Here is a 19311-nt window from a genome sequence, read left to right on the forward strand (position 1 = left end):
TAGCTTCATGATGTTTTCGTTGGTAATGTGATTAATGGTGGTTGGAGTGTGTGTGATGGTCTCTTCTAAAAGCGTGGTAAGTGTTTCCTTTGCCAGGTCGATGTTGATGGAGGTGAACAGTGCTGTTATGTCGAATGAGATAATTGTTTCGTCTTCCTCTATTTCGGTGTTTTTGATGATTTTTAAGAATTCCTGGGTGGAGTGGATGGAATGCTGTGACTCTTCTACTAGGTATTTCAGACTTGCGTGTAGTTCTTTGGCCAGTCTGTAAGTTGGTGTTCCAGATAGTGAGACTATGGGTCTGAGGAGGGCTCCTGGTTTATGGATTTTTGGTAGTCCGTAAAATTGTGGGGTATTGGTCCCGTTTGGTTTCATTTTTTGTAACATCACCACAAACCCTAGGAACCCCATCCAGGACAAACATATAAATAGAAAGCAGGAGACAACAGCTTCACTTAACTTGGAGGTGGCCACTGATGATGTTACCTAGCCAGGTAATGAAATGTCTGGATATCAAACCTACAGCTCAGCGAGCAAACCTACACCCTAAACCTCAACCTGAGCTACAAACCTTCACAAACCTTGCAAAATAAGGTGCTAAATAAAGGTTGTTGAGAAAGCTGTACTGCTATTTTTTCGAAAAAACCTATTTCAGAAATATTTTACATTTGGTTGCTCTTCCTAAATCCTCTTGGGATTTGAGCACCAGAGTCATTCAACTGTAGACTGCCCAGCCTGGGCTCAGTCTGGAATGGGTTCCTTGATGATGTTCCCCCATTGTTAACTGGGGATATAGATCCAAAAATGGCTCCAAGGTGATGAGATGTGTTAGCTTCACACAGATTGATCGTTCGCTTCACCCTTTAATCCGTCTTGATTCCCCCAGTGATCAAATCAAATATTTTGGTTTATGCTTACTTCTTGTCTGCAAGCTCATTATCAGTCAACAGAAGTCGGAGTCTCTGAATCTAAAATAAAAGAAAAATGTGTGTGAAAAATAAGTATTGAAGTATAAAAGTCTTCTTGCATGATTAGGAGTCCTTCAAGTAAAGCCCTTCAATGCTGTGTGTAAATATTGTGTCTGATGTGAACATGAAAGAGCTGCAACCTCTAAAAAGTGCTTTTTACCTGATTTCAGCTGGACTGTAATTGTGGTTCTAGAATTATTGTCAAAGCTTTAGGATTGTGTCAGAGAACGATCAGCCTGGGCTTTTGCTTTTGATATTTATCAAGTGTCTTACACTGAGTAGTGTGTGTGTGTACCTGTGCGTCTATGGTTATGTCTATGGGTTTGTATGTCTTTACCTATGCATGCATAGATTAGTTTGTGTGAGGATGTTTGTAAAAAAAGTGTGCGCACATTGTGTACACATGCATGACCATACAAGCATGTATGTATATCTATTTTTGTGTTCATATATATTTTGTATGAATTGTATATATTGTATGCATACATATGCACATGGTGGACATATGGAGTCAATACCAACTTATCTAAAAAAAATCATGTTTCCATACTCAGGCTCGAGTTGCTTGTTCACCCCCAGCTTTTTGCTTACAAACACAGTACCTTCCAAGCAGCACAGCAACTGAAAGGTGCCAAGCTGGCTACAGACAACTCAGCTCCTTTAAGTTGTTTCTTGCATGTGCCCATGAATAAATATTGAAGTCCCACCTGCTCCACAGGTGTGCAATAATATCTCAGAACAGGTTAATTAGATTATATTTTAAAATGTAGGTGCCAAATTTTTAAAGAAATCACCTGAGCATTCTGAAAGAAATTAGACAGAACATTTTTCAGTGAAATAAAGAATGATTACTCTGATTGCTATCACAGGGAGCTGATCTGAAAGATTGTATACAGAGCCCAGGAAGAAACCAAGGAAATCAAAGATTGGTCTCTTTTCTAGTTATCTTTCTGATATGATTAGATTGTCTTGTTTTCTTGGAACAATGGGGATTAGAGGATGACCTGCTAGGGGGGTTTAAAACGGCTCTCCCACATAGAGAAATCTCCAGTGACTCAGGGGATCCTGAATGAGACGATACATGTAGAGAAAATTAAATGTAACCAACTTTGGTTGGAGAGCTGGATGAACATTTGTATGCAAAAAGAGACTATTTAGTCAAAACCATCTATTCCTGAGTTTATGTTCCACACAAGCCTCCTTGCTACTTATTTTGATCTAAACTTTATTAGTGTATCCTTCTGTTTCTTTCTCCCTTGTGTATTTATCCAACTTTCCCTTAAATGCACCAGTGCCTTTCAGCACATCCTCACACTATCCCTTAGCGATTGTGTCTAAAAACAGGCCAGATTATACATGCATGTTGACAGCACAAACCTGATATCACCACTATCCATCTTGACTGCTCCACTGTTTCTGATTTGTCACACCATCTGATATTCAAGTATTGGATAAACTAAAACAGACTCCACCTTGGGAAGATCAGTCATTGACTGGGGTATTTGCTGCAAACTCTTCCCTGGCCACCATTCCGTTGATCTCTTTGATAACTGCCTGAGATTGTGGGACACTATTGGATGAATTGTTGGTTTGACTTCGAAATGACCATTTAACAGTTCTAGCACCAAAACTGCTAATCCCCCTACCTCGATAAAAGTACCCAACTCTGATTGTGTCTCAGCTCATTTGCGGCTGAAACCTTCATCCATACTTTTGTTTTCTCTGCACTTTATTATTCCAATTGGCCTCCCATCTTCTATATCACTTAAATATGCACTCATCCAGAACTCTGTTGTTCATCTCTTAATTTGCACTCTCCTACAGGTCCATCACTTCCTACTGTTGGCACGACCAGTGAAGCCTCAATTTTGAAATTCTCATCCTCTCTTTGGCCTTCCCACTCTTTAACTTTGTAACCTATTCTAGTCTTAAATCTTTAAGATCCCTGCACTCTTTCACAGGCTGATTTTAATTTTTAAACCTATTTATCTGTGCTTCGCATACTTTGTCCTAAATTCTGGAATTTCCTCATTAAATCTCTCCATTTTACTTCTTCTTTGAGATTCTCCTTTTAAAAAAAAAACTGCTTTGACCAAGGTTTTGCTCATCGCATTGATATTTCCTTCCATGGGTCAGTGTCAAATTGTGATTGATAATTCTCATTAACACCCTGGGATATTTTGTTACATTAAAGGCACTGTATTAAAGGCAAGTTGTTTTAGTAGTAATTATACCAAATAAAGTCTATGTCTTCACATCACTCACCAGGTTAAGGAGTTGCTTCTGATATTTTGAAATTGTATTTATTGGTAACTATCTTATAGTTATCTCCCTAAAAGTGGGAACATTTCTTCTATATCCACCCGAATAAATCTCTTTCATGAGTTTATGACCTCTGTAAGGCCTCCCTCAACCTTCTCTTTTCTTGTATCTGTTCAATGTTTCCTGATTAGTTGTAATACTTCAATTTTGGTCTACAGTGCCTGTATGTCTATCTTTCTTGTAATCTGGAGACCTGTACTGTGATGAGCATTACAAGATTGTTCTAACTGCACACAAGTTTTATATGACTTTCATGCTGTTCAGTTTTATTCCTTGAGAAATAGCCATTTGTTAAAGGATCCTGCTCTGAAAAAAATGTTGTTTCTATCTGTTCATTAAAACAAAAACCAAGTGAACAAGTTGAATATCACAAAGTACAACCGCAAAGAACCATATGGGTAAATGGGCAATTCATAAGATGTTTGGTGTGTTATTAATTGTGCCCACTTTTGTGAGCCCACCTCTTCATAATAAGTCTCTGTGGCAATCTTCATCTCTTCAATGTTAGTGGTCTTCAAGTCAGATTGGAGTTTGCTGAAAATTAGAACGACAAGTTGATGAATTAAATTTGGAGTGAACATTGACAATGTCAGGCAATGAGTTAGAGATGAATGGTACTTAAGTTCTCACAAGTTATATATAATTAGTAATTAAAACACATTAAGGATGGCAGTTCAGATGCTGTGTTAAGGCTACAGCATATGGAAGTTCCTGGATACTATTGTGATCCAGGGCAAACACATCTACATAAGTGTTTGAACAGCTTCAGCTCAGAGTTTATAAACTAAAGGTTGAACCACAGACCTTGTGATGCATTAGGCAGTGGACTGTTATCTGGATTCTTTGTGCCAGGAGGCAGTTACATCACTTTGAATCAGAAGGCTCGATTCTATCAGTCATCAAGGACAGGTGGGTGTAACTGAGTGCGGTTGTTAAAGGGATTCAAAGGGTAGCAGTGCAGGATTGTCAGCCTCTGCAAATGTTTGATAGGTTTGATGTTTTCTCAGCCTGTTTCGATGAGAGTAGGGGTTGCAGGTTGGATGTGCAAACTGACCATGGCACTATGCTTTAGGAAGACAATCAGGTTAGGGGAGCATTAACGAATATAGAGGAAGTAGTTGATAATATCCTGAAGAGGATTGACACTGTTTTTTGCGGCAAAGAGCAAGAGTTCAGACAACTGAACTGCCTACCTGAGATGGGACATCTGCTTTGGTTTGGAAAGGAATTTGCAGTAGGAGGGGAGGATCCATAGTCTATGTTAGCACCTACATAGAACTGGAAAGAGATTCTGCATAGGAAGTATGAGGAGATAGGCACGAAGTTGAAAACCTCTGAATTATTATCTGAACTGTGTGCAAATTGGTATTGGGTACATAAAATTAGAGCCATTAATATATACAGCTCAAAGATTCGTGTGGGAGAAGAGGGTTCCAGTTTGTGGGCCACTCGCGTCAGTACTGGAGAAAGTGTGGGCTGTACCGGTGGGATGGTCTACACCTGAACTGTACTGAGACTAACATTCTCATGAACTAAATAGTGTAGGCAAGGGATTAATGTGGAAAGATGTGGTATATCAAAGAGTTGAGACATGATAAGAGAGGTAAATAGCAAAATAGGAAATGAGGATCAGAGATTGGCAGGAAAGGAGCAATCAGAAAAATCTAGGAAACATAATCAAAACTAAATATTACAAAGATACCAAAAAGACAAAACTAAACACTGTATATCTGCATGCAAGCAACATTCATAACAAAATAAACAAATTAATTGTACACATTTTATTTATTTTATATATGAGCTGGTAGCCATTATGAAATCATGGCCTTAGGATGACATGGATTAGTTCCTGAAAACTGAGGGGTATTTGACATATAAGAAAAATAGGAAGCTCGGTTAATGTGGTGGGGTAGCACTGTTAATCAAAGATAACATTTGTGCAACAGTCAGAGATGACATTGGTTTAGTGGATCAAAATTGAGAATACATGAATCTTACGATTTTTGGCTAAGTGTGATTTTGTATCAAGTCTCTTGGAGGGTTTCTGCCACTAGGTCGAGTGATTTTTCTCACACTATCTTACCAAACACACCTCATGTACTTCCTACCTTGCCTCTATGGTATGCCTCACATCCAGTTCCAGCCCCATCTTATCATGCATTGCTCTTGCCATTCACCGGATATGAGAAAAGACTAGCATTCCTTGCACCCAAGCCACCTTTAAAAGCCCATTGTGTGCCCAGAAAAACATTATCACTTCAGTGCTGCCTTGCAGAGTTCCTGCCATTTACCTTGGACATGGCCAACAGGGAGGAATTCTCACCCTGTGTTGCTGACAGGGATGTCTTGTTGTAGACATGGGACGCTCTCTTCCCCCACAACCAACAGTGGAAGACATGACATCCGACCATACTAGCCTGCTGCAACGTTAGCACCCAGGTCAGTGTAGTCTCGGCCATGTGGAGAAATGCTCAGCAATGTAGAAAGAAGGTCAATGACTTTCTCTGCTTGACCAGCATCAATCTCCGATGCCTCACATTCAAGTTATCTCTGTGACTCTGCATATCAGGCACGCAGGCTCATATGCTTTACCATTCTTACTAATGCTTCCAACATTTTCTCTCACTTGCTGTCACACACCCCAACCCCTAAACAATTAATCATGCATGTCACTTGCACTGTATATTTGCTCAGGACACCTTCCCCACCTACACTAAAATTAACTGCTAAATCGCCCACTTTCATTTGCCGTAATGTCTACCTCTCTCTCATTGCAGGGAAAAAAAAATCACTCACATTAGGACTGAAAGAGTCAGGTTGGGTGGTGGGCTGTTTGAAATTTGGCTCCTCAACCCTGATATGGAGAGCATTCAGACTCTGTCCTGAGTGGCTGGTTGACAGTGTCCAAAGCCCTAAATTGGTATCAGAGGCTGCTCTTGACTTACTGTCACAGGACTTGCAGGTGTGAAGGCAGACTCCCCTTGACTGAGAACTGCTGACAGCCATGACAAGATTCCTACCTTTGTGTCTGCACAAAACAGCAAAGCAAGCCCAGAAGTAATTTGAGCCTGGTAGCTCTAGCTTAGGAGGCAAAGTGCACAAAGGCATAGCAAAAAGCAAGGCAATGCAATGCAGGGATGGTCTGAACATCCAGGAAGGCTGAGAATGAGTAAGCGCTATTACAGCAAGTGAAAAGCCCAGGGATGCAATGTGGTCCAATTCATAAACTGCAGGCATGTCCCTGACCACGTAATGTGCTTGCAGTAGGATTACAATGACACTTGCTGATGCAGGCTGAGGTGCAGCACTGAAATATACAAGTGTCTTGTGCTGGATTGAAGTTGTGTCATGAGGGTTCTTAGAGGCTGGCACATACTGGATAACAGCTTCATGGAGATGGTATGTGTGTGGCCAGTGTCCGCATCTGCAGGTTCATGATCCATGCCACAGTCACTTGGTGGCACCTTAGCAATCCTAGCAATTTTCTGGAGCACAGATTGCTGGATTGTTCTAAAAGCCTACAGCTCCTTTGAGCAGTGAGATCTGCAGATATGATGGCAGCAGTTTGTATTCACTTAGCAGCAAGCATGCATTTCATCAACTTCTTTCTGAGCTTCCATTGCTGCACTGAGACTTCTAGTGGCTTCCACCTGTCTTGCAATGGATGTTGAGACAATGGCCACCAGGCACTGCAATGCAACTAGGTCCATTAGTGTTGTCATGGAGTTAATCACCATTTTCACAAAGAAAAGGATGGGCTGTAAGCTCTATGTGATGCCTGTGCCATATAGGAGCTTGACTCCTCGGACACAGACAGACAGCTATCTGGCAGGCATGCCAATGCACTGAACATCTCAGTATGCATCCTTTTCAGCATTCTCCTGTCCTTAGTTCGAAGTCCTTCTTGTACTCACTCACTAGCCAGAGCTATTCTCTCCACTTATGTTGATACCCAATAATTCACCATGTACATATCCAATCATAATACAATCCACCAAGGTGCACACAATGCCAATATCCAAGGTGGCAACTGTGTATTTCAGATCAAGTGACAGTTCTTCTTCCTCAGATGTCTGCTGTAGCTTTCTTTCTTCATTCTAGATGTGGTCAGATGGCAGATTTTGGGAATGTAAAAGCATCTAATCAGAAGGGGAGTGGGTGCAGGAGGAAGGAGTTGAGAAGGTTAATCATCCTGAATACTGCTGGATGCTATGGATTCTGTCACAGTAGGCCCCGTGATGCACAGCAGCATTTGCTGTGTAGGGTTCAGTAGAACACATGTCTCCTGCCTTTTTGGCTTTGTTCCTCTCTGTTACAGTCAACCTTGATCTGTAAGAGAGGCCAGAATGTCTCAATTTATGTTGCGACATGGATGGCTGTTGTACCTGCCACAGCAAAATAGTCGTAGGTATATGAAAGCAGAAAGAAGTGGGCATGATTGTAAAGTATATGGAATTTCAAATGGAATATTTCAACATTAGGATGAGTTCCAGTGCTAAGGACGGACATGGGTGAGGAATAGGACTGTGGTGTATTGAATACAGAGAGTTTGGTAATGCTGTGGGTAGGGGATATCTTGTGCAGATGCACTCACTGACCTTGACCTTCCATGTAAGGTCAGTTCTTTTCAGCATTGCACCAGGCCCTTGGAACCAGACTGTGAGAATTGATCTTCCCGGCCACCTTCTACGAGTTGGGTTTGAGGACTGTCTGTTCATCTCTTTGACTAAGGTAACTAGTTTTTCATCCATGAACTGTGGAATCCTCTTCCTGTCCTGGCATTATATTTCCCTTCTATCCAATCGCAATACCGAGAATGAGCAACATTGTCCTTTCAATGCAGCCTCCCTTTAAGAACTGGTGTCTACCTGGAACATGTGCTAGTTTCTCACACTGTCAGATCTCTGCTTGTGCAGTGAGCCAGCTTGCAGCCTGAGCCAGGCTGGGCTGCATGTTGAAAGATTCATGAGCAGGCAACCCAAAGTTCACATGATACCTGTCTCACTTGAATGGGTGGGTAGACCAAGGCAAACACTGTGCATAATTGTATGTACAACATATGTAAAAGCAAAGCAAGATGTCATTCATTCTGTATTTTTTCCATTCAAATATTTATCCAATTCTCTTTCGAATGTAACTATTAAATCAATTTTTACTATCCTTTTAGGAGTGCAGCCCTAGTCACAACAACTAGATGTATTAAAAAATATTTTTTCACATCGCCAATACTTCTTTGGCTAACCATAATAAATCTGTCTCTTTTTGTTATTGATCCATCTGTCACTGGCATAGTTTTCCTTGGTTGACTCTACAAAACCCTTCATGATTTTGAACACCTCTGTTAAAAATGTAAATATATTACAAGAATATTATTTGAACAATTTAAATGGATAGTTTTGTGGCTGTATAATTTTTGTTGTATGCCGATGGTAGCAAATGGATATTTGACAATTCTGCTTACATACCTTATCAATTTAAGCATGAATTGAAGATTTAACACACAACACTTAGCCAATACTGTAAGATTTTCAATTAGGTAGAAAAAATGCCGTAGTAATTATGTGCTTACCATATGCTAATTTTTGGAGAACATTAATATACAGCTATTCAAAGCCCTAATGCAATACATCTATACAATTGCTCCCTCCAATGGTGCAATGTGTAAATGCAATATCTGATGCATTTTGTAGTCCCAATCTGCACAATCTTTAATCCAGTGATCTCTAACTTGTGCAATGTTAACCAAAACAGAGTTGGGGTACTGTAAGTGGCCTGGGAAATTATCAGGATTTAGACTTTATTTGAGAAACTAGATCATCTAATTTAAAACAAATATTCTAATTAGAAATGTATGGCATTACACTAAAATAAAAACAGAAACTTCTGAAGAAACTCAGCAATTCTGAAATCATGTTTGGCGAGAATTAACACTTCAAGCCCGATATGATATTTCTTTGGAAGGATATTGATTTGAATGAAACAATCTGATGATATGATTGTTAAAACGGTTGCTCTGCAAAACCACACAATTATTCAGAAGTAATCCAAATGATCTTGGAAAAACATTCAAAACCAACCTTTAAGTCATAAACAAATGTACCTCATTAGTAAGCTTACTTATATATTCTTCTAAATTTCATTTGAATAAGTGCATACATTAATACAACAGTGACAATTAAACTTTTAAAAGATGGGCAGCTGTTTTTGTAACAGAGACAGATATCAGAGGGAAACAAAGAATATACTGCTTTGGGGAGAAACAGCCTCTGTTGCTGCGAAGAGCAGGGAGAATTGCTTTTGTGGTAATAACTATGCAGAAATCTTGTAAAATTTAGTCATCTGTTTGGAAAGATAACACTGATAGCTCTTTGAGAATGAAGGAACAAGAAGTCAATGAGGTGGACCTTACTGGTAAATCTCTGTTCTGGATTACTGTGACCGAGTGAAACAATTTCCAAAGGACACCTGAATATTCAAGTGGAGATAAGCAACATGTCACAGTAGCTGATATTTCTATTTAGTTGATATTTAAGATGATTTAAAGAAAGTTGACTCAGATTTTCCAGTTAGCCCCAGGCTCCCATGAAGAAGTCCCTTGTAGCAGTAAAAGTCACAATTAGCGACTGTTTCCCACACAATGTGGAGTTTTCACACACATTCCAGCCTGACAGTTGGAATCAGAGAGTCCTGCCCCAAAAACCTCGGAAATACCAACCAAATGCAGTTATATTAGAGTCTAGGGCAAGTAGGAGTGGGCAATGTGCCCACAATGTTCACAACTCAAGAATGAATAAAGAAAATTATGAAAAAGGTCAAGTTTCACGCTGTCGATTCTGATTTCTGTATTCCTGGAGGTTTCAGGACAATATCTTACAGTTTAATCTTCAATACCTGGAAATTTCAGAAAAAGTTTGGAGACTTGGTAACTTTATTTAGTCCATCATTAGTGACTTTAACTTCAGCTGCTGAGGAGCTAAACTTTGGAGTCTCTCTCTGGCCCTCTCCACCTCTTTCCTGCTTTAAGACATTCCTTAAAACCTACCTTTTGATTCAATCTGATAGGCTCTTAGGTAATTTGTTGGCAAGTTTTGTTAATTATTCCTGAGAAACATCTTTTTGTTTTCCCCATGTTAAAGGCACCATAACAATGCAAGTTTAGGTTGAAAATTCTTTTGTTTTTATTCCTCCCTGCCTCAACCTGAAATCTTGATTCAAGAACTTTACTCCAAAAAGAATAAAGTCCTGAACTGATTCTGAACCTCAATGTTTTCAGATTTGAAATATCAGGAAGTGGGAGTAGCAAGTGCAGCACAAAATGCAATCAAGAAAGTAGACGATAGAAACTTACTGATGTCCAATATCTGAAGTAAAAGGACTGCCAGGTAACTTACTTTAATATGCTGTCTTTCTCTTTACACTGCTTCTCCAATTTATAGATTTTCTTCTTTAATCCATTAACAATCTGGGAGTGAAAGAAAAGGCAAAGATAATGATAATAAATTTTGTAGAAATTTGGGAGTTTGGCTCTGCAGCTTCTGTCTCATATAGGGAGATGCATCCTTCAGATAATATTTTAAACATGTCTGCCAATGTGGATTTGGATACTAAAGCTCTCCTGGGGTTTGCAATTTCTGCCAGGCCAAGATTAAAAGTACTATTTGGTTACCTTCATCCAAATCCATTCTGCCATATCGGGTGGAATACAGTCTTAGAGGCATACAGTGTGAAACAGACTCTGAGGTCAAGCTATTCCATACTGACCATAATCCCAAATAAACTAGTCCCATCTGCCTGCCTTTAGCCCACATCCCTCCAAATATTTCTTATTCATGTACTTATCTAAATATCTTTTAAACATTCTAACTGTACTCTCATCTATCACTTCCTCTGGAAGTTCATTCCACACGCGAACCACTCTGTGTAAAAATTATGCCCCTCGTAAATTTTTAAAAATCTTTTCCTCTCACCTTAAAAATATGCCTCCTAGTTTTGAAATTCACCACTCTAGGGAAAAGACTCCCGCTATTCACCCTCTGTACACCCCTCATGATTTTATGAACCTCTATAAGGTCATCCCTCAACCTCCTAAGTTCCAGTGAAAATAGTGCCAGCCTAACCAGCCTCTCCATAACTCAAACCCTCCATTCTTGGCAATATACTGGTAAATCTTAATAATATCCTTTCTGCAACAGGGCAACCAGAACTGGACACAGTACTCTACAAAAGGTCTCACCAATGTCCTGCATAAGCTCACCATAATGTCCTGTACAGCTTCATCATAAGGGATATTCTGATGCAGCTAAAGGAATCTTCAAAGATTACACTTGTTCCCTAGCCTTTGGAATGTGATCTAGTCAGTCTCATGCTTATTTTTCCTATTCAGAATCGGATTGGACTAGACAGGACAAGTGATGCCTTCCATGGTTCAACAGCTCAAGTCCTGGGTTCACATATATTTAATGAATAACATACCAAACAACTCAGGATGAACCCCAGAGAAAGTGAGTGTATTCAGAAGATGAAGAAAAATGAAAAATGTTAAAAGAAATAGCAAATATAAAGAGGCTAATGTCATCACATATAAGTTAATTTAAATCCCTTCGTATATGCATTCTGTTTAACTTATTATTTTCTGATTTTCTAGCACTCTTAAAAGCACAATGTTGCAAGATTGATTTGAATTTTCCACACATGAAAAAGACACACATTCAGATCTATTCCATTTAATGGTAAACTGCTGAGCATGAATGCTGTACAAATTCAGTTACAGGACAGTGCGGTGTGCTCCTCTAAGGCATAAATGTGGCATAAAGGATAGTGCCCATTATGTTGGGCAGAGGTCAAATTGCTCCTAGTAGCATTGTTCTGAAACGAGCACAACCAGAAGGAAAGAAACCACAGATGATCCACGTTGGACTGCTGTTCTGTGCCTCTTCATGCTGTGAATATTCAAACTGGCTAAATCTGTATCACCTAAAGGACAACAGGTGCACAGGAACTCCCAGATTCCCATTCAGGTCACACAGCATCTGATTCGAGTTGTATCAATATTATTTTAATTGTTGCTGAGTCAAAATCCTGGTATTCATTACCTAACACAAGTGTGAAAGCATCTTCATCATACTCACTGCATTGGTTCAAAAGGTAACTCATCACACCTTTGCAAAGGTAAATAGGGATTGGCAATAACAACAACCTTTCCAGTTGTGCTCATATTTCAAGAATGAATTAAAAATGTTTACAAATTAATAAATTAGGAGAGGATAACTTTGTGTTTTATAAGGAGATTTACAATTCTATGAGACATATAAATATAATTATTGACTAAGTACGTGGGCTTAAAGGGAGGAAGTAATACAGACTTCAAGAATTTCTTACCTCGCTAGTATCATTCTTTTTATCAATCAAACTCCTGGCATATTCTGAACTCTGTAAAACAAGAAAATGCACAGGTGGCTTCTATACTAAGTAGAAATGGCGGTGTTATTCACTGTAATGAAAACTTTCTTTGGGAATATTTATCATGAACTAGTAAGATCCTTATAGTGAGAAGCAGTACAGTATGTGGCCTTTATTTCCCGTTTCTCAGATTTCATTGTATGCACATCTGCAAAACTGCACTCCATTGCACTTTGATCCATTGTGTCAGTTTCAGAAGGACGTGGCTTCAAACTCCACACCACAGTCGCCAATGCAGATTCTGCCTATGTAAACATGTCACACTGTAATTACATTCTACTACAGAAATGGCACTGTAGCATATCAATTTTCACCTTTTTACTATTGAACATCTACCAACTCACTTTGCTGGTTCTCAAATGGTGAGAAACTTTGCTACAACAAGAGATTAAAGTATTATACAAAATAAGGGTGAACTATCTGACTTCAAAGTCAAATTAGGTATGTCTGCTTAGCCAGGTGTAATGACTACCCTTGATTTCAATTCCCACTTCACTTGGCAAGACGAAATTTGACTTTGATGTGGGAGATTGATTCACAATTTTCATTAAATAATGTTATAAAAATATTTTTAAGGTGAGCTCAATAAGTCAGTGTTAAGGAGAACTCTAGAAGAATCAATGCAAGTTGTCAATGTATTAAAAAGATGCAACAGAGCTAATTTCTAGAAGGACAGAAATGGAAAGCAGAGAGATTACATGTAGTTAAACCATACTAATAGATTGTAGTGATTGTAACGAGGTCATCTAGGTGGACCTCATGGAATGAGTTCCTTGATTGAGGCTGTTAATCTGGTCCAATCAGGGAGCCCTGGCTGACAGATAAAACCAAGAGTGTTGAGGCCTAGCTTTGCTGCTCCTCTCTCTTGTAACATTGCTGTCTCTTATGTACAGCTGTAAATGTTTTTTGTAAACTGTTTGTTTGTAATTTGTTTAATAAAATAAAAAAAAGTAAACTGGAAAACAAAACCAAGAGTGTTCTTGGAGAAGGAGCACGCGGTGTCGACCAACACCCTGGAGTTGTTCAGGGAGAGGTGGGCACCGCAGGGAGTGGAGTGCATCATTTCTCCCTCCATTTTGATTTAGTCCCTACCCTCCCCCTCACTGTTTTGATCCCACAGCACTGCCCTTTGATGTGAAGGGCAGTGTTTGTCACTGGCCACCCGGGTGTTTTCCTATCTTCCTGGTGGTGGAAATTGAATAAAGATTGGTGCACTTTGTCTCACACCTGCACACACACACCATGGGTGCTGGGGATAAAATAAGCACTACCGCACTTAGGTTAAGAAAGGAGAAATGTCACTGGCCACTTGGATGTTTCCTTTCTTCCTGGTGGTGGAAACTGAATAAAGATTCATGCACCTTGTGTCTTTCACTGTGTCTCACGCCTGCACACACACAACATGGCTGCTGGGGAAAAAAATAAGCACTACCGCAGTTAGGCGGTAGTGTGGGGTTTTAAAAAAAAACAGACATTCCAGCTGGCTCTGAGGAAGCTGGATCAGAAAACAAAAACAGGAGTGTTAAAAAGAGAGAAAAAAATAAATAAACCGGAGTTAAAAAAACAGGAAAAAAACCCAGGAGTGTTAGCATTGCCCTTTGATGTGAAGGGCACTGCTTGTCACTGGCCACTTGGATGTTTCCTTTCTTCCTGGTGGTGGAAACTGAATAAAGATTCATGCACCTTGTGTCTCTGACTGTGTCTCACACCTGCACACACACAACATGGGTGCAAGGGAAAAAATAAGCACTAGCGCAGTTAGGCGATAGTGTGGGGGTAAAGAAAAAGAAAGAAAAGAAAAAAAAAGAACAGGAGTGTCAGACATCCTGTTCACTCTGAGAGCTGTCTCTAAGGGAGCTGGATCAGTGTCAGGGAGTTCCCACATTTAAAAAAGGGGTGACTTTGTGACAGGATGCCTACATTGTGGAGTTATTTTAGCTCATACATAATCTGGCACCTTTGCATCAACTTTTAAAGAAGGGTCAGCCTTGGAGACTATCATGTAGCTAAGCCATTGCTTTTAAGGAAGTGAAGAAACAGCTCTCATCCTCGACGGTGCTGGCACACTCTGATCCCAAGTGAAATCTGGTATTGACATGCGTTGCTTCCCCATATGGCATCGATGTAGTATTAACTCATTGGTGGCCCAGAGGAAAGGAATGCCCAATAGCTTATGCATCCAGGAAGGAAGGTTTGATGTTCATATTTGGTGTCAGGAGGTTCCACCAATACCTTTACAGATGTAAATGTATACATTTTTTTTTAAAAAACAGGAGCGTCAGACATCCTGTTCACTCTGACAGCTGGCTCAGAGGGAGCTGGATCCGTGTGTAAATAAAGGGTGCCTTCATGACAGGATACAGAATGAAAAAAAAAGCCAGGAGTGTTAAAAAGAGAGAAAAAAATAAATAAGCAGGAGTGAAAAAAACAGGAGTGTTAGCATTGCCCTTTGATATGAAGGGCATTGCTTGTCACTGGCCACTTGGGTGTTTCCTTTCTTCCTGGTGGTGGAAACTGAATAAAGATTCATGCACCTTGTGTCTTTCACTGTGTCTCACACCTGCACACACACAACATGGGTGCAGGGGGAAAAATAAGCACTACCGCAGTTAGGCAGTAGTGTGGGGAAAAAAAAACAGGAGTGTTTGATTTAATCCCCGCCCTCCCCTTCACTGATTGATCACACAGCATTGCCCTTTAATGTGAAGAGCACTGGTTGTCACTGGTCACTTGGGTGCTTTCTTTTCTTGGTGGTGGAAATTGAATAAAGATTTGTACACCTGCACAAAAAAAAACAGGAGTGTTGGGGGTTCTGTCACCCTGACAGCTGCCTCTGAGGGAGCTGGATCAGTTAAAAAAAGAGAAACAGGTGGGTCAGAGGGAAAGAAAGAAGACAAAAACCAGGTGTCAGACATCCTATCACTCAGAGAGCTGGATCAGTGTCAAGGGCTTTCCATGTGTAAATAAAGGGTAATTTGGTGATGGGGATACTGGCCTCTGTGGAGCTATTTCAGGGATGTGTGCATAATTCTAATTTTCTTTTACAAAAAAAGATTTAGAGGCATTGGAGAAGGTGCAAAAACCACAATAGGCTTATAGCCATCCAAAAAGATTGAATGTGAACTGGCTGAGCCTTGTTTCTCGAGAAAAAGATAGATGTCCTGAAAGTGCTCTGAAGACGTTTGATAGGCTAAGATATTTGAGGGACAGTCCAAAACGAGGGATTATGACTACAAGGTCATCACTAACAAATCTAACAAGGAAAAGAAAAAAAATGTCTTTATTCATAGAATGGCTAGGACAGAGAACTTGCCACCACATGCAGTGATTGAGGCTAAATAGCATTGATACATTTAAGGAGTACAAGCTACAAAGTTAGATGAAGAAAGAGGGAAAAGGCTTATGTGGAGCAGAAACACTGGCATGGGACCAGTTTGATTAAATGCCCTGTTTGTATGCTTTAAGTTTATATAATGCCAAACAATATGATAAGACCACTGGTTTTAGTGTGTTTAATTTACCTTGGAAGGATCCAACAGCTGGTCAATCTGTTTCTCTTTCCTGCTGTTTTCCTTCTCTGATCGTCTCAGCTTTGTTTTCAGGATATAATTCTCAGCCTTCTGGGTTTGAATCATCTGTGGGAAGTAGGGGTTTGGGCAGATACACAACATGATGGGGGAAATTAGTCACTGATTGTATTGGATTGTCTGAAAGATTTGGAATATATCAGGTACTGCACATGCTTACATCACAAGTAATAACTTCACTTTTGACCTTCAATGTGGTTCTCCTCCTCCACTCTTTCAGCTTTGCCACCAAACTGTTCCTTGGGTAATATTGGCTCAGAGAGAAAAGCTGTTTTTCTTTCTTTTAAGCTAATCTATTTTTCTAATCAACCAATTCAAAGGTGTTGTTACTGGAGCAGGTGGAACTTGAACCTGAGCCTCTCAGTCCAGGGGGAAGAACACTGCTACTGCAACACAGGTTTTTTGATTAGCATTATTGAAGTTCTATAGTATCAATCATGGATCGGGGATAGCACTTTCATATTGGAGACAGAAGGCCATGGGATTCAGACAATCACAAAATCTGCCTATGTATATTTGTCACACTGTAAATAAATTCCACTCCTAGAGGTGACATTTTTCAGGTATCCTCAATTCCCCACTCCAAATCTTGCAATTTCAAGTGGGATAATGAATCTCAGGGGCAGAATTGAAGTGGTAGAGGCAGTAGAGCCAAGCCAGATTCATTTCTCATGTTTTTTTAAAATATTAATTCTTTGGAATACAGGCATCCCTGGCAAGGATGGCATTTATTACCCAAGATGCATTGAGAAGATAGTAGTAAAATGACTTCTTAGACTGCTGTAGTCTGTTCAGTGGATGTAATTCCTCAGGACTGTTTGGTAAGATATAATTCTTTGCAGAAGTTCCATATATTGAGTGGCAGTTGTCAGCTCACAGCTGAAATCACTAATTCTTTGCAGTTTCATGTCTCATTTACATCTCATTTCTGCTTTGATATTTAAATAAACCTGAACTGAATTCTAAATTTTAAAACTTTGATTTCATCCAAGCGTGATAGCATTTTGCTGGAGTCAAAACTATTCAGATATGTGATTGGTAGCAGTGTTTTCTAGCTATGAATTTTGGCCCTGTTTCCAAGGCTAACCAGCTGTGTTTTGGCTATATGCTACTGTGCCCTTAGAGACTTGTTGCCAAGTAATATTCCATTGCTTAAGAAGAGGGATTTTTCTTAATTTGTGGATTCCAATGACTTCCTGGAAACTACACATGAAAAGAATGGATGGCCTTACATCAGGTGGTCAATGGAATGGAGTTTGATCAATGGACAGTATATATTTGACAGACATCATCAAGGATGGGTCAACAAACATAGCTTTACAAAGTAGGTGGATTTTGCTAAGACCATGTGCTTTGTTAAGATATTTTGATTTGAAAAACTATGGATGGATAACTCGAAAGACTAGAATGTAGCAAGAAATTTGGCTTAAAGGATACTGCTTTCTGAATTTGCTACTGCAGCTTAGTGGCAAACAGGCGACTGCTAACACTGCAGAGGGAAAGGACATCAAGGGAGTGACTAATCATTCCCCTGTAAAACTATTTGAAGAGTTGTATATAGATGGTCGTTTTTACCATTTTAGAGACGTTATTAATTTGGGTTACTTTACCATTTTGGATCATGGGTATACTAATTTGGGGTTAATGTCTGCTCTATAATAAAGTTGCATTTCCTCCTTCCTTCTGATACATCGAAGTGCTCTCCTTCCTTTCAATAAAGTTCCTTTTTCTTCTTCTTTTTATGTACATGATCACAGATATTATAAACTAAACAATTTATAATCATTCTATTATTGTTATATTCAATAAAAATTGTTTTAACATTTTCCTGGGGATTGTCACTCATTCCTATTGTATTCTAAGTGTGATTCAGCATCCAAGACCCTGCAGACTCTTACAATTGACTCTTAGCTGTATAGTGTATTTCTTTAGGATTTTAGTGACATATAAACGGAGATCTGTCTGTCTCTTCAGTTGGATGCAGAATATTTTGTAGTACTTTGTCAAAGAAGAGCTGAAATTCTCTTGAATGTCTTGGTAAATATTTATCTCTCACTCAACATCACTGAATCAGATTATCTATTTGTGGGGGCAATGATGTGAACAAATTGATTAGTATTTCCTCTACATTAAAATTGAGAGGAAAGTTCAAAAGTAATTTAATCACTATGCAGCACCTTAGGATGTCCTAAGGTTGTGAAAGGCACTGTATATATGTGTTAACCTTTCCTTGAATATTTTAACTCACATCAAAGCAAACAAACACATTGTTATTAGATTCCCTACAGCGTGGAAATAGGCCCTTCGCCCAACAAATCCACACAAACCCTCCAAAGAGTAAACCACACAGACCCATTTCTCTCTGACTAATGCACCTAATCTATGGGCAATTTAGCATGGCCAATTCACCTAACCTGCACATGTTTGGACTGTGGGAGGAACCGGAGCACCCGGAGGAAACCCATGCAGACATGGGGAGAATGTGCAAACTCCACACAGGCAGTCGCCCGAGACTGGAATCGAACCTGGGACCTTGATACTGTGAGGCAGCGGTGCTAACCACTGAGCCATGTTATTAGCCTATACAAGTGGGCATGAAGTTCTGTTTGTGATCAATGAATACTTGAAGCCACATGGCATTCAGCACTGTTCAAGACGTCATTTGGGTTTACTATTGCTGGTAGCATCGGCAATTACACAGCATCCATGCAGAAGACCTTCCAGGTTTCTATTCTTGCTATAGTGTCCAGTGGCTGAGCTGCCACATAAAAGTGCTCAACGCCCTTGTTCAGACTTGTTGGTTACAGGAACTCCATCAACTGTAAATTGCTGAGTAACCTCTGGTCCCCATTAGGGTAGCACTCACCTTCTTTAGTTCAATGATCTCATCGTACATGTCCTCTTTCTCCTTGTAGTCAGGAGTGCCAGGGACATAACCTACAGTGCAAAGGAAAGAGGAATCACAGTGAGGAGAG

General features: G+C 39.7%; 1 protein-coding gene across 6 annotated transcripts in view; it reads right to left on the bottom strand.

Annotated features, from left to right (window-relative positions):
- Positions 1 to 19311, bottom strand: part of iqce (IQ motif containing E) — a 65023-nt gene that overhangs the window by 30687 nt on the left and 15025 nt on the right. For all 6 annotated transcript variants that reach the window (XR_006314803.1, XM_043711807.1, XM_043711806.1 and 3 more), the window contains exons 6-11: positions 19203 to 19273; positions 16271 to 16384; positions 12669 to 12719; positions 10682 to 10752; positions 3752 to 3824; positions 919 to 968 (exon numbers count right to left, since the gene is read on the bottom strand). Coding sequence is in view for 5 of the 6 variants with exons in the window: in XM_043711807.1 (XP_043567742.1) it covers positions 919 to 968; positions 3752 to 3824; positions 10682 to 10752; positions 12669 to 12719; positions 16271 to 16384; positions 19203 to 19273 (430 nt within the window). In the remaining variant the exon portion in view is untranslated. The remainder of the gene's footprint in view (positions 1 to 918; positions 969 to 3751; positions 3825 to 10681; positions 10753 to 12668; positions 12720 to 16270; positions 16385 to 19202; positions 19274 to 19311) is intronic.

This window comes from Chiloscyllium plagiosum, chromosome 21 (genome assembly GCF_004010195.1).
Source record: "Chiloscyllium plagiosum isolate BGI_BamShark_2017 chromosome 21, ASM401019v2, whole genome shotgun sequence".
Classification (NCBI taxonomy): Eukaryota; Metazoa; Chordata; class Chondrichthyes; order Orectolobiformes; family Hemiscylliidae; genus Chiloscyllium; species Chiloscyllium plagiosum.